The sequence below is a fragment of the Ornithorhynchus anatinus genome, chromosome 3 (assembly GCF_004115215.2).
Source record: "Ornithorhynchus anatinus isolate Pmale09 chromosome 3, mOrnAna1.pri.v4, whole genome shotgun sequence".
Taxonomy (NCBI): Eukaryota; Metazoa; Chordata; class Mammalia; order Monotremata; family Ornithorhynchidae; genus Ornithorhynchus; species Ornithorhynchus anatinus.
Genome location: NC_041730.1, coordinates 52,299,163 through 52,310,129, shown reverse-complemented (window position 1 = coordinate 52,310,129; position 10,967 = coordinate 52,299,163). Strand labels below are relative to the sequence as shown.

General features: G+C 57.4%; 2 protein-coding genes across 3 annotated transcripts in view; one reads left to right on the top strand and one right to left on the bottom strand.

Moving 5' to 3' along the window:
- The window catches only part of RUSC2 (RUN and SH3 domain containing 2), a 72,603-nt gene extending 72,296 nt beyond the window's left edge, over window positions 1-307 (top strand). The window contains exon 11 of one of the 2 annotated variants that reach the window (XM_029060035.2): window positions 1-307. In XM_029060035.2, coding sequence (XP_028915868.1) covers window positions 1-189 — 189 coding nt within the window. In that variant the 3' untranslated portion in view covers window positions 190-307. The other variant, XM_029060034.2, reaches the window with a different exon arrangement.
- A 2,187-nt stretch (window positions 308-2,494) lies between these two features.
- Window positions 2,495-4,007, bottom strand: LOC114810235 (protein FAM166B-like). Its single transcript, XM_029061203.2, is given in 5 exon segments — window positions 2,495-2,599; window positions 2,744-2,868; window positions 3,256-3,375; window positions 3,378-3,478; window positions 3,951-4,007. Coding segments are annotated over 5 exon segments (498 nt in total). The 5' UTR covers window position 4,007; the 3' UTR covers window positions 2,495-2,503.
- Between the last annotated feature and the right edge of the window lie 6,960 nt (window positions 4,008-10,967).

The following is a 10,967-nucleotide window of genomic DNA, read 5'->3' as shown; positions in this document are numbered from 1 at the left end:
CCCTTCTGGATGGGGAGCCCCCCCGATTCGGTGCTCACGGAGCTGAGGCGTAGCCAGGAGAGAGAGGGGCCCACCGCCCCGCAGTCAGGGAGAGAGGAGGGTCCCCCAGAGCCGGGCCTGGGCTTGAGGTGGGGGCATCTGTTCGGCTCCCGCAAGGCCCAGCAGGAGACCCGCGCTCCCAACAGGTGAGGCTCCGGGGCGGCCGGGGCGGGGAGGGACGGGGTGGCTGGGGGCCAGGTCACCGGGGAGCGGCACCTCCCCGGACCTAAGCCAGTTCCACCCCAAGACCCCTCGCCTCCACCAGGGCCTAGGAGGGAGCCCCTGGCTCTAGGGCGGGGGAAGGACGACGGGAGGGTCACGCCTCCCGGGGGGTCACGGGTTGGGCGGGCCTTTCTCCAGGGAGGCCGCCACAGAGGACGACGTGGGGAGCGTTACACGTGTCACGGCACTGATCCCTTCTCCTCCGTCCCAGACTGCCTCAGGCTGGCTGAGCCTGGACAGGTCGTGTTCCAGCTGGTAGCGCAGACCGTGGGCGCCGGGACCCGGAGACGAGTCGGCGCCGGGGGGACGTTGGAGAGAAGGAGCCCGCCGCGGAGTCCCCACCACGGACCGATCCTGGTAAGCAGGGTGGGGTGGGGCCCGGATGGTGGACATAGGGCAGTAGGCCCTTGGCCGGCTGGGAGACTGAGCCTAGCCGGGGGCGCGTGCCACTGACGGTCCGCGTCCCCTCCCTCTTTCCCCCTACAGCGAAGTTCAGGCATTGTGGTCACCACATGGCCACGGAGCCCGGCCCACCTCAGCTTCCGCAGGGAGAGCGTCTGCGGGTGCTGGGCCCCGCCGGCAAGGACTGGCTTCGCTGCGGCCGGGGCTCTGACAGCGGCCTAGTGCCCTTAACCCATGTGACGCGTCCACGCGCACCAGGACTGAAGATGCCCCACCGCCCTTGTGGTCCCCTTCCCCAAGAGCCCCCACCGCGCCCGCCAGCCCCCACTGGCCCCAGTGCAGGCCGGACTTCTGGATCCTTGGCCGTCCCCGCGCCGCCCCGTGCATGCCGGAGCCACTGGGGCCTCCCTTCGTCTCGGCCGTGGCTGGGCCTGCAGAGAGTACAGGCCGAGCCCGGGGCCAACCGGCCCCCTGCCCCTCCACGGCCCCTGCCCGGCCCTCCTGAGGGCCTGCCCGGCTCCCCTGGGAGGGTGCACGCCGGGGGCTGCCCCACCCACGTCCCCGAGTGAGATGTCTCCTCCCCCGCTCCCCGTCCTCCGCATCTCCACTCTGCATCGACCCCAGGTGTCCGTCGGCCCAACCCAAGACACGTCTCAGTCCCCGGGGCCCCCTCCTCTCCCCAGATCTGCTGGCTCATGGCCCCGGGTAGCAGTCACCCTGTCCTTGGGGGCCAGGCCTCGATGCCTCTCCCCAAGAAGAGGGAGACATCCCCCCCCCCCCCACCGACCCCCCGACCTCAGAGCGAAGAGGCCCAGGCACGTTTGTTGCGGGGGAACGGGTGGAGGGCAGAGTGTCAGTATTGGGACCCAACCCTGCTGTACATAGGCTGCAGCCGCGCTAAGCCTGGCATCCCGAGAGGGGGCCTGGACTGGGTTTATTTATTTATTTATGCATATTAATAAAAAGGTTCTCAGCAAGAAGTGGCACCCGCCGCACCCCATTCCCCAACAGCCCAGAGGAGGCGAAGCCTAGGGTCTTAGGCCCGGGAGCCGCTTCGGAGCCTGCCGACGCCCAGGCACGAGGGTTAAGAAACCAGGTGGACCGAACTGGAGTATCTACCCCGTGGCCTCAGGAGAGCCCTTACTAGAGCTGAAGCCTCCCAACCCAGTCCCGAGGGTTTCCTTTAGCCAGGTCGGCGTGGCCCGGCCACCTGTCTTGCAACAGGCCCCCTCTTTGCCCCGCCTCTCCCGCCCTCGTACCGTTCAGCCTGAGTGTCCGTCCTACGTCCTCTCCTCCTGCGGTGTCCTCCCTATTTTCAGACCGTGGCCTTGCGTCCTCCCTCGTGAGTTTATTCTCTTTGCGGCCCCCCCCCCCCATGTCCACAGGGTCCCCAGGGCTTGGTGCAGGAGGCTGGCGAGTTGGGACGGCCTCTCTGGCTGTTTGTCAGTCTCAGGCTGCTGGGCCCTCACCTGGCACGGGGCCCCTGGAGTGAGGCGGCACAGCCAGGGCTCTGGGGTAGGTGCTGTCGAGCGGCGGGAAGAGCTCGGCATGACCCTTCCGTGGGCCGAGCCGCCTGAACTCCCGCAGAGCCCGGTCCGGTGAGGACGGGGAATCCGGAGCCGAAGAGGAAGCGGGCACCGGCACGAAGCCAGTGAAACCTGTGGGGCACGGGGGGCCGGAGCCGGTTCCGGCCATGCTATCTCCCCTTCTTCCCCCCCACCCTCTCCCCAAGCCTGAGCCAACCCATCTTCCAGAGTCCTCCACTCCCTCCTTCGCCGACCTGCCACTTCAGCTTCAGACTCCCGGCAACCCCAGTCCGGTGTCCCCTTACCTCCTCCTCCTACTCACCTGAGACGAAGCCTTTGCCGGGGTCCCTGTTCTCCCTCGAGTAAGGGGAGTCTCGGGGTGAGGTGGGCTCACACTCGGCTGTGGGTGGCTGTGGGGGCAGAACCAAGCCTGTCCAATTCCTACCGCTGCTCCCCACAGGAAGGAGAGGGCCTGTGCGGCTCCATCCAGCCAGATCCCGGTCCCGGCTCCTCCCCAGTACCCTTCCCTCTGGATTCCTGGTCGGGGGCCTCACCTGTGACTTCAGGACTCCGGTCTGCTCCCTGGGTCTCACCCCCTGGTGTGTAAACTCGCTCAGGGCCTGAGCACAAACCCGGCTGTAGCTCTTGGCAAAGATGGGCCGGGCCCGAGGCACAAAGCCTATAGAATGGGATGGATGGATGGATGGATGGATGGATGGATGGATGGATGGATGGATGGATGGATGGATGGACGGATGGACGGACGTACAGACGGACAGATGTCCCACGGAAGTGGGGGACAGAGCTCCGGGATGGGACTTTTGGGGATATCTGTCACAGATGTCAGGTCAGGGAGAAGATTGCAGTGGGTTGGGGGGCGGGGGGCAGGGGGATGATCAGTGGAGTCGCTGGGGTGTGGGGCGGAGCCTCGGGTGGGGGGACGGTGGGACCTTTGGTATGTCACAGATGTCAGGTCAGGGACAGAGACGAGCGGGGGATCAGAATCGTCTATCCAGAGGGAGGGGGAGGGTTGGACCAGGGGATTCCAAGGGGAGGAAGGCCATACCTGTGTACCCTGGAACCAGGCTGCAGCTAAGTCTCTCATGTCCGTGCCAGGAAAGCCGTTCCTTGCGGGGGAGATCAGGGGACCGCGGAGGCTGGGTCGGGGCCAGCAGCACATAGCGGGTGGGGGCCGGGCTGGGGCCGGAGGGTCCCGCAGCAGCCGGGCAGTCAAATGTCCATAGGTGTGGCCCAGGCTGAAGCGGAGCTGTGGGCAGTGCCCGGAATACCTGGGGATACATTTCCCAGGCCTCCTAACTTCCCCATTTTCCCCCACCGTGCCCCTTCCCAGACCCCCACGGCCTTCCCACGGCCCCCAAACAATCTCGGACTAGGCTGGGGTTCAAGGGTCAGGGAGGTGAGAAGGGGCAAGAGGAAATGGAGCCTCCAGCCGGGATGGCTACGTGCTCACCCCGGGGCTACTCTGCCAGGGAAGGGCAGGGCCGGTCGCCATGGAGATGACACCACGCATCCGTACCAGGAGCAGGGCCTCACTAGACTCTCCGCAGACGTGACCCCTGCCCTTCGGCCCCCCAGGACCCTTTCCCCATCCCTCAGCCGGCCAGAGCCGGAGGAGGGGGAGAGAGGGGAGGTGTATGTGTGGGTTTGGGGGGGGGAAAGGGTGGGCGCTAGGGTGGGAAGGGGCTCTGGACCCCAAGTGCTTATGAGGGTCGGGTCAGGGAGAAGAGAAACCGCGCTTACCCTGGGATGTGGTGTCGGTTCGGGCGGGTTAGTCCCGGGGGAAAGGACCCGGCCATGGCCCCCGCTCCCGGGACAGTGTCTCTCCTGCCGGAGCCCCAGCTGGGCGGGATGGGCGGAGCGGAGCAGGAGCGGGAGGAGCGTTCTGCTCCATCCCCTCCCCTGTCAGTGGGACTGAGCGGGACAATGGGGCGGCAGGGCCAGCTTGCTTCTCCAACCTGGGACAGGAGATCGGGCTTCACTGTAGCAGGGAAGACTCCTTCCCACGCTCGTCAGACGCGACCCCCGCCGGGATGCTCCCAAAATGTTATCTCTTCTGCCAGGCAGCGGTCTGGCCCGGCCTTCCCGGCCTGCGCCTTTTCGTGTCCTTCCCGATCTATCCCTCCCCACTCTGTCCCGCCCTGTCCAACTCCGCTTGCCTTCGCCCTCTTTCTCCCTCTCCCCTTCCTTCCCCTTCTTTCTCCCTCTCCCCTTCCTAACCCCTCCATCCTTCCTTCTCCCTCTCCCCCGACACCCTTCACCCTTTCTCTTCCCTTTCCCCTTCCTTTCCCTCTTCGCCCTTCCTTCTCCCTCTCACCTTCCTAACCCCTTCATCCTTCCTTCTTCCTCTCCCCTTAGCCCTTCCTCCTCCCTTTCCCCTTCCTTCTCCCTTCTTTCTCCCTCTCCTCTTCCTTTGCCCTTCTTTCTCCCTCTCACCTTCCCAACCCCTTCACCCTTCCTTCTCCCTCTCCCCCTTCACCCTTCCTTCTCCCTCTTCCCCTTCCTAATCCCTTCCTTCTTCCTTCTTCCTTTTCTCTTCACCCTTCCTTCCCCTTCTTTCTCCCTCTCCCCTTCCTTCCTCCTTTGCTCTTCCTCTTCCCTTTCCCCTTCCTTCTCCCTCTCCCCTTCCTAACCCTTTCATCCTTCCTTTTTCCTTCGCCCTTCCTTCTCTCTTTCCCCTTCCTTCTCCCTCTTCCCCTTCCTTCCCTCTTCGCCCTTACTTCTCCCTCTCCCCTTCTTAACCCCTTCATCCTTTCCTTCTCCCTTTCCCCCACCCTTCTTTCTCCCTTTTCCCCTTGCTTCCCTCTTTGCCCTTCTCCCTCTCCCCTTCCTAACCCCTTCATCCTTTCTTTTTCCTTCCTCCTCCCTTCCCCCTTCCTTCCCCCTCCCTTCCCCCTCCCTTCCCCCTTCCTTCCCCCTTTGCCCTTTGCCCCTTCCTCTCCCCCTTCCTTCCCCTTCCTTCCCCTTCCTTCCCCTTCCCCTTCCTTCCCCTTCCTTCTCCCCTTCCCCTTCCTTCCCCCTTTGCCCTTTCTCCTCCCTTCCCCCTTTCTTTCCCTTTCCCCCTTCCTTCCCCCTTTGCCCTTTCTCCTCCCTTCCCCCTTCCTTCCCCCCCCTTCCCCCTTCCTTCCCCCTTCCCCCTTTTGCCCTTTCTCCTCCCTTCCCCCTTCCTCCCCCTTCCTTCCCCCTTCCCCCTTCCTCCCCCCTTCCTTCCCCTTTCCCCCTTCCTTCCCCCTTTGCCCTTTCTCCTCCCTTCCCCCTTCCTTCCCCCCCCTTCCCCCTTCCTTCCCCCTTCCCCCTTCCTTCCCCCTTTGCCCTTTCTCCTCCCTTCCCCCTTCCTTCCCCCTTCCTTCCCCCTTCCCCCTTCCTCCCCCCTTCCTTCCCCTTTCCCCCTTCCTTCCCCCTTTGCCCTTTCTCCTCCCTTCCCCCTTCCTTCCCTCTTCACCCTTCCTTCCCCCTCTCACCTTCTTAACCCCTTCATCCTTCCTTCTCCCTCTTCACCCTTCCTTCTCCCTTTCCCCTTCCTTCCCTCTTTGCCCTTCTTCCTCTCCCCTTCCTAACCCTTTCATCCTTCCTTTCTTTCCCCTTCACTCTTCCTTCTCCCTCTCCCATTCCTACTCCCCTTCGCCCTTCCTCCACCTTTTCCGCACTCACGGTCTTTCCGATGGGCAGAGGCCTGCAAAGCTGCGGATCGCCTGGGACCATTACTCAAAAAGAAAGGTCGGTCCGGAAACTGGTAATGTCTCCGCCGTCTGAGCAGGCGATTAGCTGCTCTGCATCTAAGGCACAAAGAGAGCGAATCGAGGCAGAGGTCTGCCCCACCTGTAGTCCCGGACCTGCCCCTGCTCTCCCAGCCCCCCTCCTCTGGCCCCCATGCACTGGAAAGTGAGGACACTCAATCAATCAATATTTATTGAATGCTTACTGTATGCAGAACACTGTTCTAAGCGCTTGTAAGAATACAGTACAGCGGAGTTGGTAGACACATTCCCGTTCCACAAGGCTTTTACATTTCGGCAGGGGAGATGGACATTAAAATAAATTAGGGCTACGTATATAAGTGCTATGGGGCTGAGGGTGGGATGAATATCAAGGGCTTAAAGGGTACATATCCAATATCCAAATCCATAGGTGATGCAGAAAGGAACAGAGTAGGGGAAATGAGGGTTTAGTCAGGGAAGAAGGCTTCTTGGAGGAGATGTGATTTTAGGGGGACTTTGAAAGTGGGAAGAGTGATGGTTTGACGTAAATGAAAAGGGAGGGAGTTCCGGGCCAGAGGGAGGACAAGGGAGAGAGTCTGTGAGGCGAAAGAAGGGATTGAGATACAGAGTGAAGGTTGGTATTAAGAGGAGCAGAATGTGCAGGCTGGGTGGTAGTAGGAAATCAAGAGAGGGTGAGCTGACAGAGTGCCTTAAAGTCATTGGTAGGGAGTTTGATGCAGAGGAGGATGGGCAACCACCGGAGTTTCTTGAGGAGTGAATGGTGGACTGAGCTTTTTTCAGAAAAATGATTTGGGCTGCATAATGAAGTATGGACTGGAGTGGGGAAGAGAATCGGGGTCAGGCTGTGGAGAGAGGTGATGCGTGATTAGTAAAGGGCGCAAAACCTGCAACCTGGGCTCCCTCCCCATCCAGCCAGTTTACCCCAACTAGTGGATTAATCAATTGATTAATAGTATTTACTGAGCACCTACTATGTGTGGAACGCTCAGCTAAGCACTTGGGAGAGTCCAGTAGAATTGGAAAACACAATCCCTGACCTCAAGGAGTTCACAATCTGGAGGGGGCGGGGATAGATACAAAATAAATTACAAATAGAAGGAAATTTGGGAAGAGAAAAACAGATATGTTGGATGAAAAGGGCTTAAATAATAGATCGTGTTTCTCGATAGCTACAGAAGTGCCGCGGGTAATTCTGAGTACGCAGGTGACCTCAAAGGGCTAGGGAGAAGGAAAATGGATCTGGGAAACCCTCCAGGAGGAGGTGGGATTTCAGAAGAACTTTGAAGATGGGGAAAACTGGTCAATCAAACAATCAATCCATCCACCACATTTTATTGAGCACTTATTTATTTATTGAACACATTTATGGAGCACATTTATTGAGCATTTTACTCCGTTCTTCGGAGAGAACGATACAACAGGGTTGGTCTGTTGGATCCAAAAGGAGGAGGGAGTTCCAGGCAGGAAGAAGGGTGTGAACCAGAGGTTGGAGGAAGGGGAGATGAGAAGCAGCACAGCCTGGTCGATAGAGCATGGGCCTGGAAATCAGGAGGAAGTGGGTTCTAATCCCGGCTCCGCCATTTGTCTGCTGTGTGACCCTGAGCAAGTCAGTTCACTTCTCTGTGCCTCAGTAAAATGGAGATTAAGACTGTGAGTCCCATGTGGGACGGAGCCTGTGTCCAACCGACTAGCTTGTATCTACTCCAGTACTTCGGTGCTCAGTACAGTGTCTGGCACATAGTTAGCGTTTAACAAATACCACTGGGAAAAAAAAAAAAAACGGTGAGCCAGGGCCTAGTGAGTAGCGGGGAAGTATTGAAGAATGCAAGCTGGGGAGAAGAGAATAGATAAGCAGGAACTGATGATACACCTTAAAGCCAATGATCAGGAGTTTGTGTTCGATGAGGAGACAAATGGGAAACCATTAGAGGCTTTAATGGAGCAGGGAGACATTGTACAGAATTACATTTTAGAAACATAATTTTGTCAGCAGAGCGAAAGATGAGCTGGAATGAGTTGGAGATGAGATTAGAGGCAGGGAGACCAGTGAGGAAGATGACTCAGTAGTCTAGCCAGGAGATGACGAGGGGCCCGGTCCAAGGTGCTGGCCACTTGGATGGAAAGTAGCAGAACCAGGATTACCGCATCGGCCTCCTCTCTCATCTCCCAGCCTCCCGTCTCTCCCCGCTTCAGTCTGTACTTCACTCTGCTGCCCGGATTCTCTTTCTACAGAAACGCTCTGGGCCTGTCACCCCCCTCCTCAAATATCTCCAGTGGTCGCCTCTCAACCTTCGCATGAAGCAAAAACTCCTCACTCTCGGCTTCAAAGCTGTCCATCCCCCGGCCCCCTCCTCCCTCGCCTCCCTTCTCTCCTTCTCCAGCCCAGCCCTCACGCTCAGCTCCTCTGCCGCCGCTAGCCTCCTCACCGGGCCTCCTTCTCGCCTGTCCCGCCCTGGCCCCCGTCCTACCTCTGGCCTGGAACGCCCTCCCTCCTCACATCCGCCGAACTACCTCTCTTCCCCCCCTTCAAACCCCTCCTGAGAGCTCACCTCCTCCAGGAGGCCTTCCCAGACTGAACCCCCCTTTTCCTCTCCTCCTCCTCCCCTCCCCATCGCCCCGGCTCCCTCCCTCTGCTCTACCCACCTCCCTGCCTCACAACACTTGTGCATATTTGTACATATTTATTATTCCATTTATTTTATTAATGATGTGTATATATCTATAATTCTATTGATCTATTTGGATGCTCTTGATGCCTGTCTACTTGTTTTGTTGCCTGTCTCCCCCCTTCTAGACTGTGAGCCCGTTGTTGGGTGGGGATTGTCTCTGTCTGTAGCCGAATTGTACTTTCCAAGAGCTTAGTGCAGTGCTCTGCACACAGTAAGTGCTCAATAAATATGACTGAACGAACGAACGAACCCAGGTCCCCTTGACTCCCACGTCTGTGCTCTTTCTTGACCATGCTGCTTCTCCTGGAGAGAAGAGGAAATATGCAATTGCAGAAGAGTTGAAAGACAGGAGGAATCAGGTAGTTGTGGTTGTTAATAAACAGAGGGAAGCAACGTAGTTTAGCGGAAAGAGCCCGGGCTTGGGAGGCAGAGGTGGTGGGTTCTAATCCCGGCTCTGCCACGTATCAGCTGGGTGTCTTTGGGGGAGTCTCTTCGCTTCTCTGTGCCTCAGTTCCCTCATCTGTCAAATGGGGATGAAGACTGTAAGCCCCACGTGGGACAACCTGATTACCTTGGATCTACCCCAGTGCTTAGAACAGTGCTTGGCACATAGTAAGCACTTAACTAATACCAACATTATTATTATTACTATTCCCATGGCTTCGGCTACCACCTTAATGTAGATGACTCCCAAATCTACCTTTCAAGCCCTGAACTCTCACCTCCTCTGAAATCTCACATTTCCTCTTGCCTCCCGGACCCCACCACTTGGGTGTCTAAAACTGTCTAAATATATCTAAAATCGAGCTCTTCATCTTCCCTCCCCGATCTACTCGTCCACCTAACTTTCCCATCACAGTCGACAAGACTACCATCTTCCTGTCTCCGAAAGACTTAACCTCTTCAAATCTGAACAGCTCTCCCCCTGTTCAAAATCCTAAAATTCCACCTCCATCATCCTGCCTTCCCCATTTAATTCCTGACTCCTGGGTCATACCAGTCCAGCAGCTCATGTGCCCATCCCCTGCTCTTGTGAGAAATGGCCTGGTCTAGTGGGAAGGGCATGGGCCTGGACGTCAGAGGACCCGAGTTCTAATCCCGGCTCCGCTACTTGCCTGCTGTGTGACCTTGGCCGTGTCACTTAAGTTCTCCGTTCTTCAGTTCCCTTGTCTGTAAAATGGTGGTTCGGTGTCCGTTTCCCCTCCAACTTGGACTCCGAACCCTGTGTGGGACAGGTTGTGCCCGACCTGATTATCTTGTATCTTACCTCAGCTTTTAGTACCGTGCCTCAGCACAAGGTATATTGCATTGCACCCGGTGGGCGCTCAATAATAAAGGTGGTATTTGTTAAGCGCTTACTATGTGCCAAGGACTATACTAAGCGCTGGGGTAAATACAAGGTAATCAGGTTGTCCCACATGGGGCTCACAGTCTTCATCCCCATTTGACAGATGAGGGAACTGAGTCACAGAGAAGTGAAGTGACCCGCCCCAAATCACCCAGCTGATAGGTGGCGGAGCCGGGATTAGAACCCACGGCCTCTGACTCCCAAGCCCGGGCTTTGTCCACTAAGCCACGCTGCTTCTCATCATATCAACAGCAGTATTGAGAGGCAGTGTGGCCTAATGGAAAGAACACAGACCAGAGAGTCAGAGGACCTGGGTTTTAATCCCAGCTCTACCACTTGTCCCTGCCTGACTGGGGCAAGTCGGTTAACTTAACTTTGCCTTAGTTTCCTCCCCTGTAAAATGGGCATGGAATTCATTCATTCGTTCAATCGTATTTATTGAGCGCTTACTACGTGCAGAGCACTGTACTAAGCGCTCGGAATGTACAATTCGGCAACGGATGGAGCCAATCCCTGCCCAACAACGGGCTCACAGTCTAAACGGGGGAGACAGACGACGAGACAAAACAAAACAAAACAAGTAGTCTGGTGTCAATATCATCAAGATAAATAGAATTATGTTCTCTATCCTTCCTGCACACTGCGAGCCTCACGTTGAGACAGAGATTAGGTCTGATCCGATTATCTTACTTCTACCCCAGTGCTGAGCATATGGTAGTGCTTAACAAATACAATTAATAGTAGAAATGATATTTTATGAAGCGCTCCCTTGGAGGGGTATGTGGGAAGTGCCGGATACAGAAGTGACACATTCGAACAAGAAGCTTAACGGTGGGGGATTGAGAGGGGCGATAAACAAGATAAAAGGGTGGAGGGATGTGTGCAGAATGCCATTTTAGCAAAATGATATGGGCGACACGCTCGGGACAGTGCTCTGCACATAGTAAGCGCTCAATAAGTACCATTGAATGAATAAAGAATGGGTCGGACTCTGGAGGTGTTGATTCCCTTGATGGACAGCGAA